A 25,823-nucleotide genomic window follows, 5' to 3' on the forward strand; every position below is an offset into this window, starting at 1 on the left:
CATCTATCCATCCATCCATCCAATCAACCATTCCTGTCAAGTCCAATGCAATGCGAAACTCCATCACTCACTCACTCAGTCATTCACTCACTCATGGCGTTCGTGTGTCAATTCCACAACATATGTGTGTCATGTCATGTCATGTCATGTCATGTCATATCATGTCATATCATAATGCATCGTATCCCACAAAGTCTACAAAGTGCACCGCAACCCGGAGCAGCCCTCGCTCCAGTCGTTCCTCCTTCCCTAAAAGAAACTCGCTCCCTCCCCTCCCTCGCTCCCTCGCTGCCACACTGACGCACTGACGCACTGACGCAGTCGCTCACTCGCCCCACCCACCACGCGTATCCCACTGCTCCTCCTTGGAGCCAAAAGTGCGGTACTCCTCGAGCTTGGTGCCTTCTTTTGCTTCCCTGCCCGTTTGAGTCGCCCCTCCTCCTCCTCCTCCTCCTCCTCCTCCTACTCGCGCAGCAGCAGCAGCAGCATCAGCAGAAGAGGCGGAGGAGGAAGAGGAAGAAGAGGACTGCCGGTACATGTTCAGAACCGTATCCCCTGCATCCTCTGCAGCGCTGCTTCCCGCCTGCCCTTGTCCTTGACCTTGATCTTGAAGAGAAATGCGGTACCACCCACCAGACGTGGTGAGGGCGATGAGCTGGTACTGACCCTTGGGAGCGGGACGAGGCGGCATCGATGGCGATTGTGCACCACCAGTGCGGACCTCTGCACCTGCCGATGGTGAAATTCGATGATCTCTTCCCTTGTGTGTTGTCGGCTTTGCGCTCAACTTGGCATCCGCTTGCACGGGATCGGGTACCCAAACCCAGCTGAGGAAGACGCGCTCGTCCAAGGCAGGTTCCCAGCGTCTAATATCCTCAATGCGCCCTTTGAGAGTGGCCCAGGCGCCCTCTGTGCTCCTCGAAGCCCCTGCCCCACCCGCAGGGACATCGTCGCTGTAGTACAAAGCCTCGCCACCCCTAGCACTACCCCCATCACCGCCACTGCCTGCAGCCGGAGGAGCTCTTCCCTTGCCTTTGCGCGAGCTACTCTTCCTCGTGGCTCGCTCCTCCGAGCTATACGCGGCAAAGGTACGCAGCTTGATGCGGAATTGGGCAGTAGACCAGGTACTCTTCAGGTAGCTTGGCAGGAGTGAAGAGGGAATCTGCGAGGCGAGTTGATTGATTCCCGAGGGAAGGTATTTGGCCGCTGAGTTGGACAGGCCAAAACCGCTGCCACTGCCAGGCGAAGAGGGCGCTGCTCCGGTGGAGGGCGTTCTTGACGAGTACGCATCACCGCTGCCGCTTCGAGCGTGGGGCGAAGCCCTCCCTCCGACTGCTTCGCTGCGCAGGTTGAAGAAGTGGATCGTGCCCTTGTCGCTCGCTGCCGCTAGTACTGAGCGGTCCGGCGCGAATGCCATGCTGAGGATCACTGCCTGCTCCGTTCCTCTTCTCAGCTCCATCTGCAGCACGGCCTTGATCGTCGTGCGGGGCTTGCCAGCTCCTACTGTTGTTCCCGTCGTGGACCACACCCTCACTAGCGTACCCTTTTTGGAGGCAGTAGCAAGCAGGGAGCCGCATGCTGAGAGGGTCAGAGACACAAGAGATGCAGAATGAGCTGCAATAATGGACGAGGCTAGCACGCCAGATGATGAGATAGGTGCTCCTGCCGTTGTAGCCGAAGCCGGCTGCTTGGGGCTGAGAAGCGAAAGAATGACAAGCTGGACATGCCCTGGCTGACGTCCGGAGAGAGTGAGGAGGGCAGACCGTTTGCCAGGCAGGCCTACCAGATCCACGAGTCCTCTTCCATCATCAAGGATTCCTATGGTAGTCCTGTAGAGAATTCCCCACGAAGACGGCCTGCTCACGCCGTCTTCTTCAGATGGCTCCTGACGCGCCATTGAGATGTGCTCTCCAAGCTCAAAGACAACAGCTTTGGTCCTCAGCACGACCACTAGAAGTGCCATTTTGAAGGTCCTCCTGCCTTGACTTGCGAGTGGCTCATCTCGGGACTTTGCCGTCAGAGGTACATCGAAAGACCTGACGATGACTGATTGAACGGCTTCGCCGAATTCGAGTTCCATGACGTCTCTGCCGGTGATACGAGTGGTGCTGCGCGACTGTCGATTCTCCTCTGCTACATTTTGGGGACGGCTAGCGCGCAAAAAGCGCCGAGGTGATGCACTCGAGCTCGGGCTCGCGCTCATAGTAGGCTGTTCTATCGATGGAGGGCTCGGAGTCCTCTTTGGTGTCGCTTCGTCTCCTTGGGCTGCAAAGGGATCTTCGAGACCCTCAGTGGTAGCAGAGATCGAACCCGTCATGGAAGCTGTCAGGGATGCATTTGAGGAGGCCAAGCTTTCATGCTCTTGACCTGATGTCTCTGTCCCCTCTCTGAGAAGAGACGAGTCCAAGCCAGCCAAGCCAAGGCGAGACTCTTGCATCGGGTGACCTCTGTCCGAGGGATGATTAGTGTCTGCATGATCTCGTCCTTCAGAGCTGGAGCTTGCTGGGCGGGCCTCGGAGTCAAGATCATCTAGCGCTGGCTCGCCTGCTCTCTCTGTGGCCAAGTCTGGCGGCCGACTTCGCATCTCACCGCCTCCAAAGGTGGAGCCAGCATCAAAGACGGTCGAAGCTGCCACCGATCTACCATCCCCATCCTCTTCCTCTTGATCTGCCATGTCCGTTCCTTCTGAGCCTCCTATCTTCCGATCAGAGGACACCGTGGCACTCTCGTCCCAGATGACGACCTTGTTGGGTGCGAAGCGTGGCACTCTACCACCTCCGACGAGCACTACGAGGGAAGTGTCATCGATGGTGGCAGCAATGGCCAGACCTCCTTGGCTTGCTGGGAAGCCTATCGGGGAAACAATGGGCACGCGGGACAGGAATTAGAATCAGTGCGTGAGACCAAGAGGAATTGGGTGCGTCTCGTTGCATTCTGACTTACTCTTGCTAGCGACGACCTTCAGGGGACATGTCTGGGCTACCAAGAATCCTGAGCGGGTAGCGCAGGCGAAAAGGTGGCTCTTGGGGGCAGCGCTACCGCTTCCTATACCGCTGTTGTGTGAATAGCTGGCAGCATGTGCTGTCCCGTACGATGAAGATGTTGAAGTGGACGCATACGCCGAGTCTGTATATGCAGAGGAGGATGGATCTGCTGAAGGTGGCCCGTAGGAAGGGGTAAAGGTAGCGCTTACAAAGGCTGGTGCGACGATCTGCGAGGAGAGGGTGTGTCTGGGGAGATGCATCCAGGGAGCAGCAGCACAGGCGCTCGAGGTTGGCAGTAGACGTCGTCCAGTGCAGCAGCGGGGAGATGAGATGGAGAGGATGGGACAATACTCAGCATACAAGGCAGGCAGGCAGACAGGCAGACAGACAGACAGACGATCTGGGCGCACGCTGATTGTAGATTCGAGGGCAGGGGCCACACCAGGCGGAGAGGCGCGAGCAGCGGAGCGGAACGAGTCCAACACCACCCACACACCCGGCTCCGGAAGGCGACGGCGATTGGCAGCGACTTCTGAGTCGAGATATGGGACTGCGTCCACTTCGTGTCTGCTGAAGGTCCATCAGCTGCGACTGCCTTTGTGCGGATCTACACTTTCTCTCCTCGCCCTTGTCGAAGGGCTTGTACCACAGCCAGCCCAGTGGACCCTTTCCTCATGGCCGGGATTCGCGCGCACGCAGGCACCCCACGCAGACACGCATGCGACCGACTCGCCGCCGCCGGCAAAGCGGAGCGACGTCACCTGTCGGCGGGTGGAGGGCGTGTGCCGGGGAATACTTAATCCGCATTCACAGGTCTCAGTAGGCACTTGGCCATCATCCATCCAACACCAACACATTGTCTACCACCACACTTCTGCATTCACGCCTTACCCACATTCTTTTGCACACATTATGTCGTCCACAAACTCTGGAAGCACCACTGGCAACTCGGCCGGCGAGGGAGCAGGAAATGCCATCAAGGGGTGAGTATTACGAAGCACTCCCACAGCCTGCGCTCTCAGTCAGACCCGAAGACTAATCCGCTCAATTCTCATCACCTACCGCTTTCTTCTCTAGCATCTTCAACACCGCTCACGGCGCAGGCGAGACCATCCGTGGCAACATCAACTCCTTCCTCGACCAGGGAGGTGAGGCTCTCGCCGGTGGCTCCAGCGACGAGCAAGCTGCGCGCCAGTCCTCTACCACTGGTGGATCTGGACAGACGACGCAGGACCACGACTCGGTAGCCCAGAATGGTCTGCAGGAGATCAAGAATGGATTGAACCAGCTGGGTGGGGGCAGTGGTAGCACTACGAGCTCGTCGACGAACAACACGACGGCATCCTAGAGTGGAGGGGGATTAATTCGAATATTATACCACTGTTAGAAGCCTAGGTGGCAATGCAATATTGTGACGTCGCTTGGCTCATTGAATACTATCCTTGTGCATTGGAACAAGCGCCTGACCTGTAGTCTAGTCAAATCCTCTATACGAGGTTGAGTCAACGTCGTGTATTGAGTGACATGATGATGTTGCGTTCGCATTCTGCTACGTACAGTACATGATTAAGACGAAGTGAATTCCACAGTGACAAAGAAAGACCGATGAAGACGGTAATAGAGACACAAACTACCACCTGGTCCCCTCCTCGAAGATGCCCTCAGCGTCTTTCTCGAGGAGAAGTTTTGCCTTGACTCTCTGCGCCGCGCCGTTCGATTTCCGCCCTGGGTGGTATAGGATAGCTCTTTGCTTGATAATCGTGATGGTCTTCTCTGTTTGCCATGGGTTGTGGTGCTGAAAGCTGCTTCGGCAGGGCTCGTGACGGACTGTTCGGGGACGCGGAACGCCCAGAGGAGATGGGTCGCTGTTCTTGACCAGAAGAAAAAGCGGGAGGATCAGGGCCGTAGCGGCTGGCATGGTGCTGGTGATGCTGTTGGAAGCCTGCAGAATCGCCAGAAGCCGAGCCTGAACCTGATGCGCTATGCCGCCAGTCCGAAGGAGGCTGAGACTGTGATGTCTGTGTATGCGAGTGGGTGCGAGCGTGGGAGTGTGATTGAGAGTAGCCATGGCTGTCGTGTCCCTCGACGAAGTGGTGGATGGCAGAGCTGGGGCCAGCGGAAGAAGCCAATGAAGCTGGGCTCAGCCCTGAGGGGCCCTTGCTTGAACTTCCTACCGCTGCTCTCAGCTCGTCCAGTGATGGCCATCCGTCACCACCGGAGGCGCCAGATGGGCCTCCGCTTGGCCCGTCTGCATTCTTTCTGACTCGGCTCATCTTCGCAAAGAGCAGTCCACAGGCATTGCACAGCGTCCTCGGGCCAGTGGGGCCTCGTCTCCACTCTGCTGTGCTCAGACGGCCGCATCCTAAGCAGGCTGGGACTTCGCCTTCGCGCTTTGTCACCCTCCGTCGTGCTTTCGAGCGGCGGGTAGACGCGCTACCCACCATGGCCGCCCGCAAGGGATTGTTCAACGAGTCAGAACTGCCGCTGTCTAGTCCGTAATTCCCACTTGCGAGATGTCCACTGCTAGACCTCGAGGATGACGATCCATCAACTAGACTGCTGTGCTGATAGGAACCCCATGCTGTGCCTGCATTGTCACCAGGACTTCCGCTGACCGTCTGCCTTCTTTCGAGAGAGCTTCTCATGTTGGAAGGCCAGGAAGAGGAGGGAGGAAGGGAGGAAGAGTGGCCCGAGACCAAAGCGTGGCTGGGATGATGAGGATGCGAGGGATGACCAAGTGGGGCCGGACCTAGAAGTCCAGGGGAGCGGGAAGTACTGCTCTGGAATGGAAGGCGAGGCGTGGGCTTGGGACTGGTATACCCAGTAGAGGTTGCAGTCGACGCAGCATGTTGACTTGTCGGCCTGGCTCGTTGCGGGGAATCTCGCGAGCAGGGTGCCTGAAGACCATAGGATGCCGCAACGCGAGCAGAAACGTGCTCTCCTTCGCGAGCCGCAATGGCGAGGAACTCATTATCAATGAAGTGAGAGATAGCAGCAACATCGCCTTGCTCGATGAGTCTAGCCGAGGGCACTACTTCTCCTGCACCTGGTCGGATTCCCCGTGCTCTGTTTTCGGAGCGCAAGTGATAGAAGATGTCCAGAAGCTGTGAAGAGGTTTCCCAGTCGAGGTAGAGTCAAAGAGTGTCAGTGACGTGAGAAGAGCGCAATGCTCAACATCCGTATGTGCCCATCCATCCATCACAAAGGCGCTTCTAGCCTTCTTCGCGAAGTTCACATCATTGTATCACTCACATGCTGGCTCTCTGTGTGATGCTGGCTTGATTCTGATAGAGCTGGTATAGGCTGTCGGGCAGTGCTCCCATGATTGAGTAGCGACAAGCCCCGTAGACCGGGTAGCTGCGCTGGCGTCGACGTGGACGCGGACACGGAATCTTCATCGTCAATGGATCGTTTTCTTGGACTTGGCTTGGGATACTGGGTCGCAGGCGGCTCCTCGGATGCTCTGCCACGACCGAGGTGATCGATAGCAGGTAGGCTCAGAGATGGCGGGGCGTATGAAGAGGATGGTGACCGCGGTCGCTCGCCACGAAAGCGACGGGACTGTCTAGCATCTTGCTGATATGCTGGATGAGGCGATGATGGGGAAGGAAATGGTGCGAAAGAGGGGCGAGAGAATTGGCCAGACGAGTGTTGCGCATCTGGTAGTCCAACAGTTTCTCTTCCGAAGAGTGTAGAGAATGAAGGTAGTCGATCTTGAGAAGGGTCCTCCGTCTGCTGTGTTGACCGCTGAGACGAAGATGACGACCCTGTACTGCCGGCCATGTGGGGAGTCCGTGGACTCGTCCACTAGCGACTGCAGTGGCGACCGAATTGAGCTAATCGGATTGACGGGAAATATATCTTGCAACCCTTGACATTGCGAGTGGAGCTGTACGATCTTTTGCAAGAAGAAGCTGCTAGTCTCTGCGGCTGGTATGAGTGACCACAAATCGGTGAGCGAGACAGAGACGAGCTATTGGAAGGAGGTCGCGAAGCGGAAGAGGCGAGAGAAACGCAAGCTGGAATTGCTGCGCAGGTAAGGATTCGAAGAGATATAAGATGAAATGAGATGGGGCTGCGAAACAACGGGAGTTGGCTTAGTGTCGTAGAGGCAACGGCGGGCCATTAAGGGATGTATGAGAAGGTCGCGCCGTGCTATTGCTGCACCCGGCTGCCTGAGACTAGCCTGAAGACACTAAGAGAGTCTTCCCCCGGTGGGAGGCTGATCTGAACGTCGGGCCATTATGCGCAACCAGCTTCTGCGTCTATTCTCGCGTCTGTAGAGGGACCAGAGGCCGGGGGAAAAAGGGCATGGATGGTCGGGGGATAGGGACGGGCGGAGCGGAGGCAGAGGACGGTGGAGGGTGGCGGGGGAAGAGTGCATGTGTGATTACTCGGGCGCCTTCCGTGATGCAGCCGTTGCCTCCTCCGCCCTCTCCTCCGCCTTCTCCTCGTCGTCTCCCTCCTGCTGCAGGCTCAAGCTAAGTGCCAAGCGAGGCGAGGGGCCGCAAGCTGTAGTGAAGCGCATAAATAGCTCGGCGTTGTTGAATCCACCACGGCTCGGCGGAGGACGGTGGGTGCGGGGGCTGAGGAGGCGTCGGCAAGGTCCTACTGCGCCAGAGCCAAATTGCTGTCCCCACCTCCGATGTCAATGCGCCGCCGCTGCTCCGTTCGGATGCCGCGTCTGAGCGCCCCCAGCCCCTCCTTCTTGGGTCCGGATTGACAGCAGACACATACATACTCCCTAGGCATGCGAGACCATTGCAACTGCAGCTTGCGCTCATCCGAAGTCGGTCCTCTCGCTTTGCACTACCTACGAGTTTCTCTCTGCACAGCGCCTTACCGAGGTCGAGCAAGGCATGGGGCTCGTCGGCGCCGTGCCGCCGAGGTTGAACGAGATCACCTTCACCTTTCTGCGCTGCCCGACTCCTTGGTGTCCGCTGCACGGGAGAGAGAGACTGCGTTCATGCGACTTCCGCAAAAGTCAGCTGCTGAAAGGGTGGCGGTGCATTTGGGTTTCCCGAAGGCAGCATCTCCCCTCATCCCCGCCTACTGCCGTAAAGGTGGACAGAGGCACCGAGGAAGAGGAAGTGGAACGATTGATGCAACCGTGCAAGAGTGCGTAGAGACGGTCTTATTTGCCACAAGTGTCCTTGCCACAGACAGGGTCCCGATGAGGCTGCCTGGCGCTCCGCTTCCTTGCCCGATCATCCGCCTTGGCTGTCTGCAGCGGGCAGGCGGGGCAGGGGCGTAAGGGAGGATGCCCTGGGCGGTGGTTGAAGTGCTTCGGCTGGCGAAGCGAAGCTGAGTTTAGCAAAAGAAAAGCTCCCCGGCTACTTCGGCAGAGAAGTACGCACTGTTTCCCGGGAATGGCCCGGTGGTACTGGTGTGTGGCGTGAGAGTGACCAGCTGTCTGACCCACCCGGCCGCTGTCGGTCTGCGCTCGGCGGACCTCGTCGTCCATGCGCCTCCTGCGTGCATAATGGACGGACCACCCCGCTGTCATACCGGTGCATCCAGTATGCCCGTCCCCGCGCCAGTATTTGAAAACGGCCGATAAAGGCCCGAACGGGATGACCATATCTCACTCATAGGCCGAGACAGGCACGACTGGGGCTGCGTTCTCTGATTGATACACAGTCCTCAGCAAGCCCCGAAGCGCAAAGATGCACATCTGTGCCGCGGCGGCAGCCGGAGATCCTCAGCTTCCGCACCGCAGATCCAGTGAGGACCCATGCCTCAGGGGGCCCGCTCGTGCCCAGCGCTTGGGCGGAATAGAGATCCTGAGCATCTCAAATCTCTCAAATCTCTGAAAGATCTCTCAGACAATCGACCATCGCGGCGAGCACGTGGGAAAAAAGCTCCGTCATCGGGCCGGGTAGACCGGACCAAAGCACTGTTCGAGACGATCACATGAGAGTTTCTGCGGGCCTTTCAGTTTTACCTCTAGATTTAACAAATACAAAGGCGCGCGGCTCGCAGAACGATGTCTGGAGTGCATAGCCATCTGACAGGTGCAAAGGCCCGCGGCTGCTAGAAGCACGCACATCTTGCGCTCCCACGTCTGACCGCAACCTTTGACAGGTACAATGAGCCGCGGCTGGGGCGGGAATCTGCATAGCCGCCTGACACGCGACAGTCGTAAATGAGCCGATGACAGTTGGACGTTGCATTCCATCGGCTCAACGACAAGGTGACTCTACTGCCGCCCCTTCCCGCTCGATATCCTCGGAGCGGAATTACTGGCACTGGCATTTGGCTGTGTAGGGCGACCGCTGCCCTTTGTCAAGGTCACCGGAGAAGTGGGCCTCGCGCTGCCACCCATACCGATGCCGCCTCCAGCTCCATTGGAGCTGCTAATCCGCTCCGGGATCGTCGCTGAAGCCGTTGCCGTTGACAATCTTGAACCCGCCGCGACCCCACCGCTGCCGCCAGTAACAGTGATACCAACTGAGCCTGCACGTTGACCTGGACCTCCTGAACCGCTACCACCTATGCGTCTCTTCATTGCAGCCGATCCACCACTACCACCGCCACCAACAGCCAAACGACTGCCAGACGTAGATGGCGACACGCTAGCGCCGTCCTTGCCTCCTTTGCCGCCGCCACTACCTCCTTGAGTGTTTCCCGCCATCCCAGGCACCAGGCTCTCATTCCCCGTCGCACCTCCGGCAGCAGCAGCGGCAGCCGATCGTCTCGCCCTCTCATGCCTCAGCTGGGTTTGCCTAAAGTGCGTTAAGAGCTCCGGCCACTTGATCTCATCGCGAGTGCTCAGCTTGCTCCTCGCCGTCTGGGCATACGTCGACCTCGCCACCGACCCCATACTGCTCACGGCGGAGAGACGATTACGAAGGGTTGCAAAGGCTGAACTTTGCGGAAGAAGCATGAGAAGTCCATAGAGCGACTTCAGAAGGAATGGATTCTTGTCGGGATCTAATAGCTGGAGCCTCAAGGAGGTGAAGATGGGGGACTCCAACAGCTGCACCAGCTTGTCGATTTGGATCAGCATGGCCACCGTGATCTCTAGATCGGCAAAGATCTGTAGCAGATTGCTGGCGTGCTCGTAGGCTTGCGAGAGAAGACACAAGCTAAACGTCGCCACGGCGTTGTGGCACCATGATCTGTATAGGCTGACAAAGAGCTGCTGTCCGTCCTTGGAATCGACGTTCTTGAGTCTCCGCCGGAAGTCAGCCAGCTCCGGAGAAGTAATCAGGATGATGTTGAGATTCTGCACCATGATGCCAGCAAATTCGAGATCCTCGTCCTTTTCCAGCAATTCTGAAAGCGTCCGGAAGATACGCTCGGTGTGCAAGGAGGCGCACAATTGCCTGATAATCAAGCTCCCGCGAGTTTCCAGAAGTCGCCGATCCGTGCTAAAGAGACTCAAGAGATTCGCCATGAAGGAGGAGAAGTAGAGATCCTCCGATGCGCTACTGATTTGCGCAAGGAGTCGCAAGTCACAACGGATGACCTCTTCTGATGGATCGGACAGCGTCTTCAGTAGCGCTGGGAAGGTACCGTCATGCATGGTAAGAATCCGTTGTGGCGCTTTCTGATGCAGCATGATCAGCCACTCCAAGGCGGTCACTCTCGTCTCTTCATGCTGGTCCAGGAGCTGAAGAGCCAGCATGTTCACGGTCGTTTGATAGTCGAATGGATCTGATAGTGCAGGCTGTTCTTCATTCTGACCCTCACTCGTCATTGTCTCCGCGAAAGTCGCTGTGGACGACAGACGCGGAGATGTCGGGGGAGATGGCGGCTGGGCAACTTTTGGAAGAGAAGAAGATCCTGTAAGGCCACTCTTAGACGTGCCTGCAGCGGCTTTCCCTTCAGTGGTCGCGGTTGAAGCGATTGTGCGAGGGCTTGTACTGACGTTGGCTGTTGATGCCACAGGCGCCGGTAGCTCTTGAATGACTTGATAGAGATTGTAATTCGTCTCATTAGCTGCCGTCTGAATAGCCGGACTATGATGCGCCAGATTTGGGAGAGCCGCCGGAATGAGGCGTGGGGCAAAGGGGACAACGACGTCCTTTACGACTAGAAGTAGCTCAGCCACCCACTGAAGGGTGGTAGCTTGGATCTCCTCGTCAGGAAAGGTAATATGATCTATGAGGACTTCCATGATGGAAGCATAATCGATGCGAACCTCTCTGCCGATGGCCCATACCTCCTCAGACTCTTCCTCCTGGCCAGGGCCAGCATTGCCCTTCGCGTGTCCCTCATCGTCTGGCTGAGGCTGTGCATTTTCTTCGTCTTGCTTTCCTGCACCATTAGCCTCGTCCGCTGCCCGTAGCTTCTCTTGTTTCCTCGCTTCGATCTCTTCCCGAGCAGCAGAGCTTTCAGCTGCTTCACGCATCTCTCGCAGAAATTCTGCGAGTACATTCGCTGTAGCAAGTCTGACATCTGTGTTTGGATCGCTTAGGTATTTGAGCAGTCCGTCGAGGAAGCTGGGGAGATAGCTGACAAGCTCCAGATCCGGAACAGAGTCAAGAACGGTGATCCAGCTGACGAGGTAATTGCGGGTGAAAGGAGACAGTACGTACATCCGCTCAGCGAGAAGAGGGACGAACCGTGCCAGAGAGAAGGTCCGGTTGGCCGCCGTTTGCTCCTCGTCTCCGCCCTGCGTATGTGTCATGTCTCCATGCGATGCAGCATGAGCCTTCTCACGGGCAACGTCGAGCTCCGCGCTTCCACCGCTATAGCCTGCAGCAGCATCTTGCCTTGCCCGGATGTGGGGTAGATCCTGATAGTGAGACACGTATTGAGGGGCTGTCTCGCAGACAATGTCTTTCAAGAGACGGTCAAGTAACTCCGCGCCATTCTTGACAGAGACTTCCGAATCTGCTGCGAGCTTTGACAGAGCATCGAAGATTTCATTGAAGTAGATCAGAATCTCTCCCTTGCAGACCTTTGTTATGTTGTAGAAGCTCTCGCAGGCAAAGTACCTAATCTTGCTGTCTGGATCTGTGAAGCAGGCCAGGACAGGGGGAACGATCTGCTCCAAATAAGGAGCAATGTCCATACCAAGGGCAATGGAGATCCCGGCTAGGCCGATCAGACCACCATTGCGAGCGTTCACATTCTGAGGAGACGTCGGAGACAGTAGCGTGCAGAGCTGCTGGACGATGAGATTGACTCGACCTCGATCACCCTTGCCTAAAGCCTCGCGCACTTGTCTCTCGAGGTCGAGAGTAGCTGCCTTTCGCTTATCATAGACGCGGTCCAGCAAGGCCTTTTGCAAATTCGGGTCCATCTATGCCAGGACCCCTGCTGGTCAGGGGCTCTCCGAGAGTATGAGGCCAGGCCAGGACAAGCTCGTCGCACCTGAGATGAGACCCGGGTCTGCCACTCAGGAAGGAGAGGGCGCAGAGAAGGACGATCGTCCGAGGATGTGATACGTCGAGAATAGAAGGTGAAATGAAAGCGAGATCAGGCGGCTGGAGATGGGAAGGTGCGGAAGAGGAGACGAGGCGCCCACGCGAGATGAAGGAGATGTGGAGACGCACACACACAGATCAGTCGTGATCAAACTCCGACCAACACTTCCGTACGGCGGTAGCGGCCTTCCTCCACCTCGGCCTTACCAAACAGTTCGTTCTACCCACCTACCCCTACGTCGAGCATACAAGATGCCTATTCCTGACGCTCAGATTCATCCAGAAGCCACAGGCGCAGCTGCCAAGACGGTCGCAGCTCACAAGGACAAGAACAATGCCGCCTTGACCTTCTACTCGGGCTGGTTCTGCCCTTACGTCCAACGTGTCTGGCTTGCCCTCGAAGAGAAGGGGATTCCGTACTACTACGAGGAGATCAACCCGTATCACAAAGACGAATACCTGAAGATCAATCCCAAGGGTCTCGTTCCGGCCATCCGATCCGACGGGGTCAACATTTACGAATCCCACATCCTCAATGAGTTCCTCGAGGATAAATTCCCCCAGAGTAAGAGGCTCCTGCCAGAGCGTGCTGAGCAGAAGGCTGTAGCGAGGATTCAGATGGACCTGGTGACGAAGAAGATCATTCCGGCCTACTTCCGCTGCGTACAGAGTCAGGACGTAGAGGGACAAAAGGCGGCGAGAAAGGAAATGTACGATGCCTGCCGAGAATTTGGCACCTTCATCGATTCTAGCAAGGGGCCCTTCGTGGGAGGGAAGGAGCTGGACGGAGTCGATATTGCTCTAGCGCCGTGGGCTGTGAGACAGTGGGGTGAGTCTGGTATCGCTACACTTGGCAGAGCTGTAGCGAGCTGAGATTTGGACGCGGCCTTACTGACGTTCTATACCTTCTCGGCCCATCTTCATCAGTCCTCGACGAGCATCGCGGCGGGCCTGCGACAGAGGCAGAGTGTGGGCAAGCATACGTCAAATGGGCCAAAGCGTAAGTCTACTGACTTGCTCTGTACTGCTGGCCCCGAGTGAAGAATTGCTGACACTGTCATCGCTTTTTGGCCGTCGCCAGTGTCCAATCGCACCCCACAGTGCTCAAGACGACCTCAGACAGGGAGCACTACGTCCCGATTTACCAGCGCTACCTGAAGGACGAGGCACAAAGTGAAGCTGCAAAGGCGACGAGGGCGGGAAAGGTCATCCCTTGATGCGCGAAAAAAGATTGTGTGGAGACGTCAAAATGCTTCATATGACAAAGGACACCAGGGACGTTCTACGTTTGTATCAATACAATGTATGCGATGTTGCTTGCAATTGCGCTTGCTGTATCCAAAGCCACTCATTTGCGCAGACTTCTGCTTTTGGAACCTGTTGCGCTACCCGCTTTTGCGCCGTTTACTGCTTTGCCGGCTCTTCTCAATCCAGAGACAGGCGGTTTGCTGGTTGGCTTTGCTGTTCGCTCCTCTTCCTCTGAAGTCTTCACGACGACCCGTGAGGGAGGTTGGCGAAGGCTCCTGGAGCTGACTGACGTGCGCAGCGGACGCTTGGTTGGGGCTTCCTCTGCTTCAGGAAGGGCAACTGATTCGCTCTCTGAAGGAGCGACGCTAGTAGCTCTGCTCCTGATGCCGGACGATGGCCCGGCACTGGCGCCACGAGATCGTCTTGTGATCTCTGACGTCTGACTTTTGCCATTGTACTCCACTGTGTCGGCCAAGACGTCTAGCTTCTGACGTTTACTTCTTGAGGACGGTAATACCATGGAAGTAGAAGGGCGTAGAATTTTGCGCTTAGCCGGTGACGAATGATCTGGTGGCTCAATGATATAAGGCGCATCCTCATTCTCTTCCTCAGAAGATGTCTCTGAAATGCGCAGAAAGAGGTCTTCGCCCGCTTTTTCTCGATGCTCTACGGGCGTTGAAGCTTGTCGCCTCCTTCTGTCCGCCTTGATCTTACTGTCAGCTGACTTATTGCTGATGGGCTTTGCGCTTAATCTTGCGGCTGTACTACTCTTGACCTTTCTCTTCGGTGTGGATGTGGCGGAAGCTACGGGCTTGCTCGAGCTCTTCGCATCTTCCGGCATCCTCAAGGGCGTCGCCGCCTCAGGTTTAGGAGCAAAGCTGCCAGGAAACACGGGCGAGAACAAGTGTGCTGCTGTGATGGGGGCGTCCAAGTGAGGCCGCAAGGAGGGGTTCTGCTGGCGAGCTGGCGGAGTAGCAGGAGGGATGAAGGCAAAGCCCCCATCGACACCCTGAGAAAAGCCTTGGGGGACCGCAGGAAGTCTGTTCAATATTTCACTTTTCTTCGCTAGAGCAAGTGACTCCGTTTGGCGGCTTGTCGGCGCAGTGAAGTTCATTGTCTTCGATTGCGGCAATGTTGTAGAGGGCCCCGAATTTGATCGGACTGCTGCTGCAGAATGACCAGCAGCAGCCGGCCCGCTGACTACCCTTGATTTCGGGAGAGACGATATTGGGGCACTGCCGCTCGCTGAGCGTCCCTTCGTTTGCGAGGCGCCAGTCTCGGCTGTAGGCCGACGGGCAGGGCCCGTAAGCCGATGAGCCTTCACTGATTCAGTGGTCTGGCCTCCGTCGCTGCCACCAGAGTCGTCACTTTGTCTATTCCGCACGATTGGTGACTGACGACTGGCCTTCCTTGAAGTAGGAGGCGGGACGCGCTGGGCGACCACTGCTCTCGGCACTGGCCCAGCTGTCCTTTCGTGTTTCACAACACCACTTGTATTCCCCTCCAGCCACGGCCATCTCCAGTCAATGTTTCTCAGTAGCCGAAGCGGACCCTTCTTGAGCCATATGAGCATGTGAGCTATTGGCAGAGAGGACAAGAAGACCACGTTGAAGAAGAAAGAGAGACATACGGCGAAGAGCGCATCGATGGTGCTCTCATACGGTCGAAGCACGGGCTGTATGAAGGATTGCATCAGGCGAGTAGATGCCTAGAAATCGTCGTGGATGGGGACGTCAGCGCAGGTCAGGTACAAAAGGCAGGTATGAGGTACCCCACTTACCGAGGCTCTGCCAAGGAAGATCCAAAGTAGGAATAAAGTTTTGAGACTGCCGTAGAAGGGAATAACAAATGACGCAACGGAGTCTGCGATCGGCTCGATGGTCTGGTAGACGGTCTGATAGCGTGAGGATGGAGTCGGGTCAGACGCTGCTGCTACTTGCTGGTCGCAGCAATAACAATACTCGTTGCTCCTCACCCAAACGACAGCCAGGCCCAATGCCCTCTTCAATTGCTCCCTCCTGTAGGCGCTGCCCACTCTGAACTTGGTGTGCGGGGCCTTGACGGGCGTACCGAGGCCATCACGTACGATCTTGTTCACGACGCTTTCACTCTGACCTAGGTCCGAAAAGGGTACAATGGCACTACCCGTTGCCACTAGAGCCTTGTAGATATCCAGCAGGTTCAACGATGAGCTAAGAGTAGATTGAGTCAGCCAACAAGGACAGATCAGACGGATTAGTAGTAGTCTAGACGCGTAATTGTACCTCATCAACAGAGGGCCACGGAACTTACATTGCCAATTTGAGGCCAGCGTTGAGCAACGACATGGCATGGCTTCTACGACCTTGACGTCTGCGCCGATGAAGAGAGCGATCAGGGTATTAAAGGATGGCGAGAAAGGAATGGTGAAATGGGGAGAAGGATGGCCCGTGACGGGACGGAAAGAGCAACACCAAGGCAGGGCGGCGCGACCGAGAGCAACACTTCGGACCGGTACGTCACAGCCGTAATCGCATAGCCTGCTCGATTGTAGCCGCCACATCGTCTCTGCCCGGACCTAATACCAGTGCGAAAGGCGGAGGTGCTAATGCTGGGGCACAGTGGTACCTGCAGGTCAATACCTAGTACTCTGCCGCTGCACTTCCCTCCCTACCTCACCCAACCCTGCTGCGTCCAATAATCTCCAGCACATCTCCCTCGCCTAGAAGACATCGTCATGGAGAGCGCTAGAAGACGACTGATGGCCGAAGAAGCAGCCTCGCTAGCTAGTGCAAGCGCCATGACAGCGATAGACCTGACCAAGAGCGATGGCGAAGGAGATAATCCTCGGCGGTCGCAAAGTGTAGCTTCGACGTCTAGCTCTTCAGCTTCAACCTCTTACACTACGCCGGCGTCGGGGAGCCCTGCACCTAACGGCAGCAAATATAAGATCGACAACCGTCCCAAGACGAAGATGTTGTACATACCGCCTCGGGCTGCCCAGCCGACCGGCCCCATGGCTGCAAGTACGCTGCCGCCCTTCGCCAAGGTTGATTCCAGACAGAACCCTCCCCATGCAGCATGGTCAGCATCGGCCGCTCTGCCGCCGCCTGAATTGGGCTCTTATTCGTCCTCTACGAGAGAGATCGATCAGGCTGCCGCTGCAATGGGCGATATACCCAGAGGCACTGGCCAGACCCCACTTGCAGCACTGGAAGGACTTCTGGCTCAAGATCTAGAGGTCGATTACGATGCAGATGATGCAAAGATCGAGGGTATGACAGTGACCCTTAAACCCTATCAGGTACAAGGTGTCAAGTGGATGCAACAGAGGGAAAGTGGTAGGCACAAAGGAGGAATACTGGCCGACGACATGGGTCTTGGCAAGGTAAGTCAGACCTACGCAGTGCGACCAAGCACCTAGATGGAATATATATTCATTGAATTATTTTGATCCTCCTCTGTCAGACAATTCAAACGCTGGCTCTCATTGTAAGCAACCACCCCAGTAACGAGGACGCAACAGTGAACTACGTCGTGAAGGAAGCCGACGTGGCTAAGGCGAAGGCACAAAGGAAGAAAAAGGCCCTAGCTGAGCAAGGCGAGGACAACAATCATCAGGACGACTCGAAAGGAATTCCCCGAGAGAAGGTCGAGGTCAAGAGCCGAACGACTCTCATCGTAGCTCCAGTGGCGGTGATGAAGCAATGGGAGAGCGAGATACGCAACCGGAGCAACGCTGACTTGAAAGTCATGATTCACCATGGACCCACAAAGGCCAGCAACTCTGCCAAGTTCAAGAGCTACGACGTCGTGATTACATCGTACAACACCGCTGCTGCAGAACTCGACGATAAAGACCCCGTCCTGCTCAGGATGCGGTGGCTGCGTGTGGTACTCGATGAGGCTCATACAATCAAGAACCACACCACGAAAGCGGCGCAAGCTTGCTTCGCTATGAGCGAGCGGGCTCACAGCAAGTGGTGTCTCACTGGTACCCCAATCCAGAACACAGCTCTGGACTTCTTCTCCTTGATCCACTTCCTCGACATTCCGCCTTTCAACGAACTACGCCACTTCAAGGACAAGATCTCGAAGCCCATCGCGTCTGCAAATCAGAACAGCGTCAATTGGGGCATGAAGAGGTTGCTAGTTGTGACCAATGCCATCCTGTTGAGGAGACAGAAGGACGCGCTCTTCGAGGGCAAGCCGTTGATCACTCTACCCAAGCGGACTGTCGAGACCGTCTCCGAGCCCTTCGACAACGATGCAGAGAGGGAGTTCTACGCCTCGTGGGAAGCCAAGGCAAAGAAGAATGCTGAAGAACAGCAAGACTCTTACATCGGCATGCTCGTCATCTTGCTCAGACTTAGGCAAGCTGCAGATCATCCCTTCTCGATCACACGCAAGGTGGACGTCGAAGACATTGCCCCACCCGTCCCGAAGAAGAAGGCAGCCACTGGCGAGCCCGGTCAAGTCACTGCAGAGGTTGATCCACTTGATGAGCTGGCAGACCTGCTGTCCAGTACAGCCCTGACGACCGTCTCCTGCCAGAGGTGCCACGCACAAATCAAGGTGAAGCCGAGCGAACCTTCACCCGAGATGTGCGAGGAATGTGTGGAAGCCGTCAGAACCAGCCGTATTGACTGGACGGCAGAGGGCAGCACCAAGATTCGCATGATGCTGAAAATCCTGAAGCAGATCCGAGACTTGGGAGACGAAAAGACGATTGTCTTCAGCCAATTCACCACCTTCATGGACCTCATTGGCTACGCTCTGGATGCCGAGGGATTCGAGCATGTGCGCTACGACGGCTCGATGACCTCTACGGAGCGAGCCGTGGTACTGCAGAAGTTCGCCGAGAAGCCATCGATCAAGGTCGCAGTCATGTCTCTCAAGGCAGCTGCAGTGGGAATCAATGTGACGAGCGCCTCGCGGGTCATCTTCACCGACGTCTGGTGGAATCCCACGACGCAGGATCAGGCCATCGATCGAGCGCATAGGATGGGTCAGACACGGGATGTGACCGCCTACGTCTTGGCCATCAGCGGCAGCGTCGAGGAGAGGATCATTGCCCTACAGGAGAAGAAGCGGGCCCTGGCTAGTGCTGCTTTGGAGGGTACCAAGCTGAAGAAGGGCAGTACCAAGCTGTCAAAGGAGGAGCTCAACTACCTCTTCAATGGTGGCAGGATATGAGACGTGGCGGTGGCAGCCAGAAGAGACTTCAATGGCAGGGAGCTGGCGAGGAGCCATGATACCACTTTCTCGATTTGTATCAGTATTCGTGCTTCCTTCATCCCATGCACATACACTTGCAATCTCGAATACATTCTATTTCTATCTCGATTACATTCTATTTCTATCCAGCCACTCTATCGAGCTCAGGGTTCAGACATCATAAACCCACCATCTAGTGCCACGATCTGGCCATGCATGTACTCATTTGCCGCCAAGAATTGGAGTACTCCTGCCATCTCCTCGTCTTCACCATGCCTGCCTGCAGGGATTGCCATCGTGGGAAGCTTCTCCTCCAGAGCATCGCGAGACTTTGATGTTTTTGGGTCGCGGGAGAAGTCGGTCGTCATTTGACTTGGGAACACGCCAGGCGCGACCGAATTGACCCTAACCTTTGCCTTGGTCGAGTAGGTCAGCTCATACGAAATCAGCTCCACCAGATGAGCTGCGCTAGCCTTGGACGCATTATAGGCAAAGTGCATCTGACTCTGCTTGACAAATGCAGAGATACTGGTAGTGGCAATGATGGTGGACGTGTACTTCCTCTGCTGCTGCTGTCCCCTCTCGCTTCCCTTTGCGAGGAGGGGAAGGAAAGCCACGGAGAGGAAGAGGAGCGAGTGGGAGTTGAGCCGGAAGATGTCGTCCCAATTCTCAAAGGAGTTGTCCTTCAAAATGCGGTCCTTGTATGTCTGTGCATCCACAGGCTCGTGCTTCTTGGCTGGATCTGTCTCTCCGTCGGGTGAAGAGGTGTCTGCGCCAAAGTGGGTAGGCCCTGGGCCACCTGCATTGGAGACGAGGATATCCAACCACTGCTCCTTCTCGCTGTACTGGCGCACGGCATCCTCGATCGAGTCCTTGCTAGTCACATCTCCCTCGAGAACACCGGCAAAGTTGTACTTTTTGACCACCTCTTCCAGCAATTCTCCCCTGCGTGAGAGGAGGTACACCTTTGCACCAGCTGCTGCCAGACCTTGAGCCTGAGCAAGTCCGATGCCGGTACCGCCACCGGTGACGATGGCGGTTCTTCCTTCGAGAGAGAAGAGGCTCTGAGGCTTGTAGTGGTCGTAATTGAAGGACATGATAGCAGAAGTCTAGAGAAGTATGTTGCGAAGAAGGAGTGGGCAGAAGCGTCGAGTGTGAGGAAGCATCATGGAGTGAACGTCAGGGTCTTGCCGCCTCCACCTCGGCTCGCCACCCCGATGCGATTGCCGCTGGACTCCGACTGCGCTTTGACCTTGACGTGCAGGCTCAGGGCGAAGAAGAGGCGAAGCAAGGTGTCCAAGGAAGAAACGATACTGCTCTGGTATCAATGCTGGATGCTCGCCTCACCGCTACCCATACGCGGTCTCCTGAGATCTACAGGTAGCAGCTTCGTCAGCATTGGTGCCGCGGCACATCTACGGTATTATGAACGTATCGGACGCGCCTTTCACATCGCAAATGTTCGACGTAATGGCACACAGCTCAGGTCTGTTTCCTCGGATGGGGCTGAGGTAGCGGTGCCCAGATACGGTAGAGCTGAGGTGAGAATAATGCAAGCTACATACCATAGTCTCGCTACTGACGATCCCTCGCGTCCTTCATCTGCTATTCCCTCAGGCCTACGTATCCACGTCCCTATCCCCCCTCTTCAACCTCTCCCTCGAGGAGCATCTCCTGAGAACCAAACCCCACAACGCGCCCGTCTGCTTCATCTACCGAAATGACCCCTGCATCGTCATCGGAAGAAATCAGAACCACTGGAAGGAGCTGAACATCGAGGAGATGAGAAAGAGAGGCTTGATGCTCGTGCGGCGTAGGAGTGGAGGAGGGGCCGTATTTCATGTGAGTGCAGTTATTCCTAGAGCACGCAGTTGCTACCCTGCCGGCTGCTGACTTGCTTTAATACATCCAGGATCATGGCAACACAAACTTTTCCTTTCATGTCCCTCGTATGACCTTTGCTCGGCGCACACATGCAGAACTCATAGCACGAGCCTTGAATGGCCCTGACATTGGCCTGCAGACTCTTCATGGGACTTCAAATCAAGAAGTGTCATCTTCAGCTTCGGAGTATCCCTTGGGCCATGGACATCCAGAAGGAGTTTACGTCAACGAGAGGAACGACCTCGTCGTCCGCGTCGCGGTGCGCAACGGAGACTCTTCCCACACCTCCGGCAACGCAGCGCTTTCGCAGTCGACTACGGCCTCTTCCCACGTCTCCTCATCCTCTTCGTCACCATCGACCCAACAGAGCCAAGTCTGGTCAGAACGCAAAATTTCGGGTTCTGCATTTAAGATCCTCACACACAGAGCTTATCATCACGGCACGATGCTCCTCTCCACCAATCTGGCCGATCTAGGCTCGTCGCTCCGAAACACCAAGCTCGCTTCTAGTAGCGTCAAGTCCAAAGGCGTGGAGAGTGTCCGATCCCAAGTGGTCAACCTCACTGACGCCTACCCTTCTGTGGCCAGCGAGGGCTCATTGACTCATGACCACTTTGTGAGGGCGGTCGTCGCAGAGTTCTGGCGAACATATGATGATAAGGCAGGAAGAGAAATTGAGGACGAGGGAGCCGAATCTTCTGCATCTGCACCTGGAAGGGGAAACCAGATTATGTGGGAGGCAATTGATGCCTCTCACCCCATATCGCAAGAGAGCAAGCGGCTTCAGCTCGAAGAGGAGCTCGGCCAATGGGACTGGGCCTTTGGACAATGTCCCGAATTCTCCCTCGAGCTCTCGCTGCGCGCGGGCACAACCGACGAGCAAATCGCGCGTATACTACGAGAGCGAGGTGGGCTCACGGCTGCGAGAATCTCACTCACTTGTAGACATGGCCTAGTGGAGGAGATTGAGGTGCTACAGCTTGAAGTCAGCGAGGGCGTCAGCGTCGGCGGAGAAGACGCGAGGGATTTCTGGACGCACTTCTTCTCTGCTCTCAAGAGCAAGAGGTACGATGCGCTTACGGAGCGGCCGCGCTTGGCAAGGGCAGCTTCACAGGGCCAGAACGCTGTAGAGGAAGATGTGCATGAGGCGCAAGAGGAAGGTCTGGAGGAGACTCGGAAGATTGTGGCAGATGTCATAGAGGAAGACGACGAGCTGAGAGATGCTGCCGCGCGCTGGCTGAGGCAATCTCTCTGACAAGGAATTATGTCGATGTACATTGTCACATTGGGTATTACAGCATCAGGGTATACAGTCATTCATCTCTTTGACCACTCCTTTTCGAGGTACTTGCGCAACTGCACACTGCTTCCCAGCACTGGACCGTCCCCCCGCCTCCTGCTGGAAGTGTCGAGCCCCTGTCTCAAGCTCTCCACTGCCTCTTTCAGCACTTTCTCTAGAGCCAGCAATCGGGTATGCGCAATGCGCTCCGCTTCCTTGCACCTAGAGCGCGAGCCAGCAGTGGGGCCGGTAGGGCGTCCTCGCACAGAAGATGTCCTCTTCGCAGTGGTGTGCGTGGGCAGGAGAGGGTCCTTTAAGTTCTTCTCCTCGAGGAGTTTCCGGACCAGGTAGTGGCACCAGATGACATTCGTACCAGGATAGAAGCCCTTTTTCTCGTCTGCATCTTCACCTGCGACTTGTCGAGCAGCACTACGGACGTGGCTTCTCATGAGTCTATACACCTCGAACTGATAGTCTTCCTCTGCGTCTCCGCGGAAGAGGCTCTTCTGAGAATACAGGTCGCACGTCGCAAGAGTCGAAGAGGTGAGCTGTGCTCGAGAGAGTGTATAGTCGATGATCGTTGTGCGCAGACGAGACTTGTCTGCCTCGAGGAGATCGGGCCAACAGAGAGCGATAAGCTGCGGCTCGTCGTCCTCTGGTGCTGCCAGCTTCTCGACGAGGACATTGCCCCAGTGCAGGTCGCGGTGCTCGAATTGGACTTCTTCCTCGCCTCGTGCAAGGAGGTCGACCGTCTGTGCAAAGATCGTCAGGGCTTGTGTCCAGCTGGTGAGGGACACGGATTCGACGTCTTCACCTCCGTCGGAGAGATGGAGAAGGCAATACAATTGATTTTCCGCGCCCTCTGCGTCTGAAGGACGAATGTTCTCGGAGCCGCCCATCCTGGTGTCATATCGATCCCAAGCGTCTAGCAGGATGGTGGGGTACACACCTGTGACCACCTGAGCAGAGAGTAGAGTGACGAATTCGCCGCCTCGTGTACCGGAAGATTCCGTCAGAGCTGCCAATCGGTTTGTGATGTCGACCTCGCGCTTGACATCCAAAGGCAACGATGCTATCACTTCCTCCCCTCGCGCAGTGCTACTCGGTGAGGGGCCACTGCTGCTCGTCCGGCCTTTTTTGCGCTCTCGTTCTCGGGCAGAGCCCGCTGGTCTGCGAGTCTCGAGAGGGATGACCTTGAGCACCGATGTCGTTCGTGATGAGGCAGACGAAGAAGGTGGATTTTCGTCATGCAAGCGGAAGACCTCGCTGTATGAAGCTTCGCCTGCCTTTTCGATCAGCCTGATCCCTCCATCAGCATCGCGTCTCAGGCGACCAATAGCCTTAGTGAAATCAAGTGGCGCCCTTTGGGCACATGTGGATAGTAGCGCTTCTAGACCCTTGTCAAACACTTTGCTCTCCTTGCTCATTTCCAGTCCTTCCAAATCCTTGGCCATGACCTTGACTGAGTGGTCTGGAGAGCTCTTCTCGACCAACTCTTTTGAACCAACAGGTTTCCGGGCTTTGACCTCAGCCCGCAAACGATTGGTTGAGCTGCTTACATCCTCTGCCTCGTGTGATAACAGCGTCTGGACACGTGCCTGGGCCACAAGACCAGCTTTTCGACTGGGATGATGAAGCGAGCTTGTGACATGGGCACCATCAGGGGCCGCGACGCTCTTTCCTGGGCGAGGTAGCGGAGGAGGAGAAGAGAGGGGAGATGATGAGGGAAGTGGAGCATCTGCCAGGGTGAGCTTTGCTTTGGTGGTCAGACCAGGTTGGGTTAGCAGAAGTCTGTGATGCTCTGCTAGTATCGCCTTTGGCCTAGACTGGTGAGAGGTTGATGGCTGAGAGACTGGGCGTGAAGAAGAAGCCGTCGGTTTGAGCTTGCCTTCGTCAGCAGGTTGTGGCCGTGTTTTCCCCGCAGATGATGTTTTGTCGTCGGCAATGGCATGGTTCGGCGCTTTCTTGCTGATCAGAGGGCCAGACTGCGGGACAACTTGGACAGAAGATGGCGTCTTCTTTGGGAATACCTTCTTCCGTGCGTTCTCGACTTCATTGCTGCTATCGGAATCGTCCTCGGAATCGCTGCTAAGCACGACAGCATTAACAGTCTTCCTCGGACCACCAAAGCGAAGATTCTTGCTCTTACCATATGTAGAGTTCACCTTGGATCCTCCGATGGCGGATGTGAGGACCATACTGGCGAAGACGGACGACCCTGCTATTGATCTGCTCCTATGCGACTGATATGAAGTTCAAGTGTTGCTTGGCTTTCCGGTGTTGTGGAAGTCCAACACCATTCGGAGTCCGAAACTACAATCCAAACCGGAGCCGAGATTCAAGCCTCGCCCAGCGTGAATTTTCCTACGCGAGCCAGCTGCCCCTCCTCGTTCCTTCTGCTTTGCCCCGCCTTTCGTTCCGCTAAACAACCTCATTGTCCTTCCCATCCCTCCCCATATCACCTCCTAATACATCATGAAGGTGAGCTCATGGCTGCTGCTCGCAGAGCAGTTCGGAGGGCTATTACATGGAACAGAGCCAGCTGACTTCTCCCCTTACTATACATGCTCCCGTCCCGTTCTCCTTGTTGCATCAAATTAGCTCTTCATCGACAAGATCTCCGGCGACGAGATGGGCTCGGACGCCTACGACTACAAGGAGGTTGACGACATTGTCTACGAGCTCGACGCTCAACAAATTGTCATCTCCGAGGGCGACGTTGACATTGGAGGCAACCCCTCTGCCGAGGAGCAGGCCGAGGCCCTTGAGAACGGTGGTACCCAGGTCATCAACATTGTCCACTCTTTCCGTCTGCAGTCGACTACCTTTGACAAGAAGGGCTACCTCACCCACCTTAAGGTGAGTTGATAACTCATGATGCTCATGCGTTGCAGCAAACGCAGCTATGGAGACAAGGAGAAGGGCGTGAATGCGGGGAAGCAGGGTCAGGGGGGCGGGAAGCAGAAGCAGAAGCAGGCATAGTCGAGCAGCAGCAACCGGCAGGTCTGCGACAGTACACGAGGCACTCTGTTTGGAGCAGTCAGCGTGCCCAAGACTCTCTCGGGACTCAAATGATTACGCCCAAGCGCAGAAATGCTGCCCACGTGCCGCCAATCAATAGCAAACGCTGACGCCTCTGCCTTGTCTTCCGATGAACAGTCGTACATGAAGGCCATCAAGGAGAGCCTCGCCAAGGAGGACCCTGAGCGTGTGCCAGTGTTCGAGAAGAAGGCTGCCGAGTTTGCCAAGAAGATCGTGGGCAACTTCAAGGACTACGACTTCTACGTTGGAGAGAGCATGAACCTGGACGGGTGAGTAAATGGGTGTGAATGCAAGGGGGTCTGCACTCGTGACGAGAGAAGGAAACCTGACATCATTGCCTGTCCTGCTCATTTCTCAGCATGGTTGCCCTTGTCAACTACCGTGAGGACGGTGTGACTCCCTTCTTCATCCTGTGGAAGGACGGACTCAAGGTCACCAAGATCTAAATGTCCTGCGTGCATGTGTTGTGTACTCCTCTACATTTCGGTAGAGGCAAATCAACAATGTGCGAGTGGAAGACGGGGAGAGATGGATACAATGGGAGGAGATGATGATGATGTCTTCACTATTCTCAATCCCTCTGGCCTGCCTTCCGATATTGTCACACGAGGCTCGAGCTGGGGCTGACTTGTGTGAGGCTGCATGTCTTTGTTGACCACCCTTATCTGCGAGAGTGGCGATGAAATGTATTTACTTACTGGCCCTATGATGAACAAGTCCGTCTCAATGGGGAACCGTGCAGCCGCTGCCCTTGTGTGAACAGTGGCTTGGTTGGGGGCCTGGGTTTCCAGTCAATCGAGATAGGGAGGGGCG

General features: G+C 56.0%; 12 protein-coding genes across 12 annotated transcripts; 6 read left to right on the plus strand and 6 right to left on the minus strand.

Annotated features, from left to right (window-relative positions):
* Positions 1 to 158: 158 nt before the first annotated feature.
* Positions 159 to 3,369, minus strand: BCV69DRAFT_294769 (hypothetical protein). Its single transcript, XM_025493882.1, has 2 exons — positions 2,944 to 3,369; positions 159 to 2,850 (listed from the first exon to the last, which is right to left on the minus strand). Exons 1-2 carry the CDS (start codon positions 3,242 to 3,244, stop codon positions 326 to 328), a joined length of 2,826 nt encoding a protein of 941 aa, XP_025346309.1. The 5' UTR covers positions 3,245 to 3,369; the 3' UTR covers positions 159 to 325.
* A 206-nt stretch (positions 3,370 to 3,575) lies between these two features.
* On the plus strand, positions 3,576 to 4,501 carry BCV69DRAFT_313907 (hypothetical protein). The gene is made up of 2 exons (XM_025495069.1): positions 3,576 to 3,967; positions 4,062 to 4,501. Exons 1-2 carry the CDS (start codon positions 3,897 to 3,899, stop codon positions 4,330 to 4,332), a joined length of 342 nt encoding a protein of 113 aa, XP_025346310.1. The 5' UTR covers positions 3,576 to 3,896; the 3' UTR covers positions 4,333 to 4,501.
* On the minus strand, positions 4,489 to 6,973 carry BCV69DRAFT_45947 (hypothetical protein). The gene is made up of 2 exons (XM_025495300.1): positions 6,237 to 6,973; positions 4,489 to 6,088 (listed from the first exon to the last, which is right to left on the minus strand). Exons 1-2 carry the CDS (start codon positions 6,765 to 6,767, stop codon positions 4,646 to 4,648), a joined length of 1,974 nt encoding a protein of 657 aa, XP_025346311.1. The 5' UTR covers positions 6,768 to 6,973; the 3' UTR covers positions 4,489 to 4,645.
* A 591-nt stretch (positions 6,974 to 7,564) lies between these two features.
* Positions 7,565 to 8,372, plus strand: BCV69DRAFT_284310 (hypothetical protein). The gene has a single exon (XM_025492995.1). The coding sequence runs from the start codon at positions 7,735 to 7,737 to the stop codon at positions 8,236 to 8,238; it is 504 nt and encodes a 167-aa protein (XP_025346312.1). The 5' UTR covers positions 7,565 to 7,734; the 3' UTR covers positions 8,239 to 8,372.
* A 544-nt stretch (positions 8,373 to 8,916) lies between these two features.
* Positions 8,917 to 12,430, minus strand: BCV69DRAFT_284311 (ARM repeat-containing protein). Its single transcript, XM_025492996.1, has one exon. It carries the CDS (start codon positions 12,235 to 12,237, stop codon positions 9,184 to 9,186), a length of 3,054 nt encoding a protein of 1,017 aa, XP_025346313.1. The 5' UTR covers positions 12,238 to 12,430; the 3' UTR covers positions 8,917 to 9,183.
* Positions 12,431 to 12,567: 137 nt separating this feature from the next.
* On the plus strand, positions 12,568 to 13,809 carry BCV69DRAFT_284312 (glutathione-S-transferase). The gene is made up of 3 exons (XM_025492997.1): positions 12,568 to 13,190; positions 13,289 to 13,361; positions 13,443 to 13,809. The coding sequence occupies exons 1-3, from the start codon at positions 12,614 to 12,616 to the stop codon at positions 13,576 to 13,578; spliced, it is 786 nt and encodes a 261-aa protein (XP_025346314.1). The 5' UTR covers positions 12,568 to 12,613; the 3' UTR covers positions 13,579 to 13,809.
* Positions 13,558 to 15,993, minus strand: BCV69DRAFT_294773 (hypothetical protein). Its single transcript, XM_025493883.1, has 3 exons — positions 15,585 to 15,993; positions 15,390 to 15,503; positions 13,558 to 15,317 (listed from the first exon to the last, which is right to left on the minus strand). The coding sequence occupies exons 1-3, from the start codon at positions 15,939 to 15,941 to the stop codon at positions 13,710 to 13,712; spliced, it is 2,079 nt and encodes a 692-aa protein (XP_025346315.1). The 5' UTR covers positions 15,942 to 15,993; the 3' UTR covers positions 13,558 to 13,709.
* Positions 15,994 to 16,604: 611 nt separating this feature from the next.
* Positions 16,605 to 18,784, plus strand: BCV69DRAFT_278337 (hypothetical protein; the record flags this gene model as incomplete). Its single annotated transcript, XM_025491202.1, has 2 exons — positions 16,605 to 16,976; positions 17,057 to 18,784. 2 exons carry the CDS (start codon positions 16,605 to 16,607, stop codon positions 18,782 to 18,784), a joined length of 2,100 nt encoding a protein of 699 aa, XP_025346316.1.
* On the minus strand, positions 18,765 to 19,984 carry BCV69DRAFT_284315 (NAD(P)-binding protein). Its single transcript, XM_025492998.1, has one exon. It carries the CDS (start codon positions 19,900 to 19,902, stop codon positions 18,970 to 18,972), a length of 933 nt encoding a protein of 310 aa, XP_025346317.1. The 5' UTR covers positions 19,903 to 19,984; the 3' UTR covers positions 18,765 to 18,969.
* Positions 19,985 to 20,103: 119 nt separating this feature from the next.
* Positions 20,104 to 22,024, plus strand: BCV69DRAFT_284316 (hypothetical protein). The gene is made up of 3 exons (XM_025492999.1): positions 20,104 to 20,346; positions 20,423 to 20,647; positions 20,718 to 22,024. The coding sequence occupies exons 1-3, from the start codon at positions 20,140 to 20,142 to the stop codon at positions 21,942 to 21,944; spliced, it is 1,659 nt and encodes a 552-aa protein (XP_025346318.1). The 5' UTR covers positions 20,104 to 20,139; the 3' UTR covers positions 21,945 to 22,024.
* A 273-nt stretch (positions 22,025 to 22,297) lies between these two features.
* Positions 22,298 to 22,993, minus strand: BCV69DRAFT_240065 (hypothetical protein; the record flags this gene model as incomplete). The annotated part of the gene is made up of 1 exon (XM_025489991.1): positions 22,298 to 22,993. A coding segment is annotated over one exon (696 nt), but the record flags the coding sequence as incomplete, so codon positions are not given.
* Positions 22,994 to 24,382: 1,389 nt separating this feature from the next.
* Positions 24,383 to 25,757, plus strand: BCV69DRAFT_284317 (putative translationally-controlled tumor protein). The gene is made up of 4 exons (XM_025493000.1): positions 24,383 to 24,449; positions 24,570 to 24,827; positions 25,128 to 25,279; positions 25,369 to 25,757. The coding sequence occupies exons 1-4, from the start codon at positions 24,444 to 24,446 to the stop codon at positions 25,454 to 25,456; spliced, it is 504 nt and encodes a 167-aa protein (XP_025346320.1). The 5' UTR covers positions 24,383 to 24,443; the 3' UTR covers positions 25,457 to 25,757.
* The last annotated feature ends 66 nt before the right edge of the window (positions 25,758 to 25,823 follow it).

Source organism: Pseudomicrostroma glucosiphilum (assembly GCF_003144135.1).
Source record: "Pseudomicrostroma glucosiphilum strain MCA 4718 unplaced genomic scaffold BCV69scaffold_12, whole genome shotgun sequence".
Lineage (NCBI taxonomy): Eukaryota > Fungi > Basidiomycota > Exobasidiomycetes > Microstromatales > Microstromataceae > Microstroma > Microstroma glucosiphilum.

Coding starts and splice junctions, on each gene's coding strand:
- BCV69DRAFT_284317 (XM_025493000.1), top strand. Junction 24,828..25,127: donor GCTACCTCACCCACCTTAAG/GTGAGTTGATAA, acceptor TCCGATGAACAG/TCGTACATGAAGGCCATCAA. Junction 25,280..25,368: donor GAGAGCATGAACCTGGACGG/GTGAGTAAATGG, acceptor CTCATTTCTCAG/CATGGTTGCCCTTGTCAACT.
- BCV69DRAFT_284312 (XM_025492997.1), top strand. CDS start 12,614: ATGCCTATTCCTGACGCTCAGATTCATCCAGAAGCCACAGGCGCAGCT. Junction 13,191..13,288: donor GTGGGCTGTGAGACAGTGGG/GTGAGTCTGGTA, acceptor CATCTTCATCAG/TCCTCGACGAGCATCGCGGC. Junction 13,362..13,442: donor TACGTCAAATGGGCCAAAGC/GTAAGTCTACTG, acceptor GGCCGTCGCCAG/TGTCCAATCGCACCCCACAG.
- BCV69DRAFT_284311 (XM_025492996.1), bottom strand. CDS start 12,237: ATGGACCCGAATTTGCAAAAGGCCTTGCTGGACCGCGTCTATGATAAG.
- BCV69DRAFT_284310 (XM_025492995.1), top strand. CDS start 7,735: ATGCGAGACCATTGCAACTGCAGCTTGCGCTCATCCGAAGTCGGTCCT.
- BCV69DRAFT_284315 (XM_025492998.1), bottom strand. CDS start 19,902: ATGTCCTTCAATTACGACCACTACAAGCCTCAGAGCCTCTTCTCTCTC.
- BCV69DRAFT_294769 (XM_025493882.1), bottom strand. CDS start 3,244: ATGCATCTCCCCAGACACACCCTCTCCTCGCAGATCGTCGCACCAGCC. Junction 2,851..2,943: donor GAAGGTCGTCGCTAGCAAGA/GTAAGTCAGAAT, acceptor TTTCCCCGATAG/GCTTCCCAGCAAGCCAAGGA.
- BCV69DRAFT_313907 (XM_025495069.1), top strand. CDS start 3,897: ATGTCGTCCACAAACTCTGGAAGCACCACTGGCAACTCGGCCGGCGAG. Junction 3,968..4,061: donor GCAGGAAATGCCATCAAGGG/GTGAGTATTACG, acceptor TTTCTTCTCTAG/CATCTTCAACACCGCTCACG.
- BCV69DRAFT_45947 (XM_025495300.1), bottom strand. CDS start 6,767: ATGGCCGGCAGTACAGGGTCGTCATCTTCGTCTCAGCGGTCAACACAG. Junction 6,089..6,236: donor ATCACACAGAGAGCCAGCAT/GTGAGTGATACA, acceptor ACCTCTTCACAG/CTTCTGGACATCTTCTATCA.
- BCV69DRAFT_294773 (XM_025493883.1), bottom strand. CDS start 15,941: ATGCCATGTCGTTGCTCAACGCTGGCCTCAAATTGGCAATGTAAGTTC. Junction 15,504..15,584: donor TGGGCCTGGCTGTCGTTTGG/GTGAGGAGCAAC, acceptor TCACGCTATCAG/ACCGTCTACCAGACCATCGA. Junction 15,318..15,389: donor TCTTCCTTGGCAGAGCCTCG/GTAAGTGGGGTA, acceptor GACGATTTCTAG/GCATCTACTCGCCTGATGCA.
- BCV69DRAFT_284316 (XM_025492999.1), top strand. CDS start 20,140: ATGCTCGCCTCACCGCTACCCATACGCGGTCTCCTGAGATCTACAGGT. Junction 20,347..20,422: donor CCAGATACGGTAGAGCTGAG/GTGAGAATAATG, acceptor CTATTCCCTCAG/GCCTACGTATCCACGTCCCT. Junction 20,648..20,717: donor GAGGAGGGGCCGTATTTCAT/GTGAGTGCAGTT, acceptor TAATACATCCAG/GATCATGGCAACACAAACTT.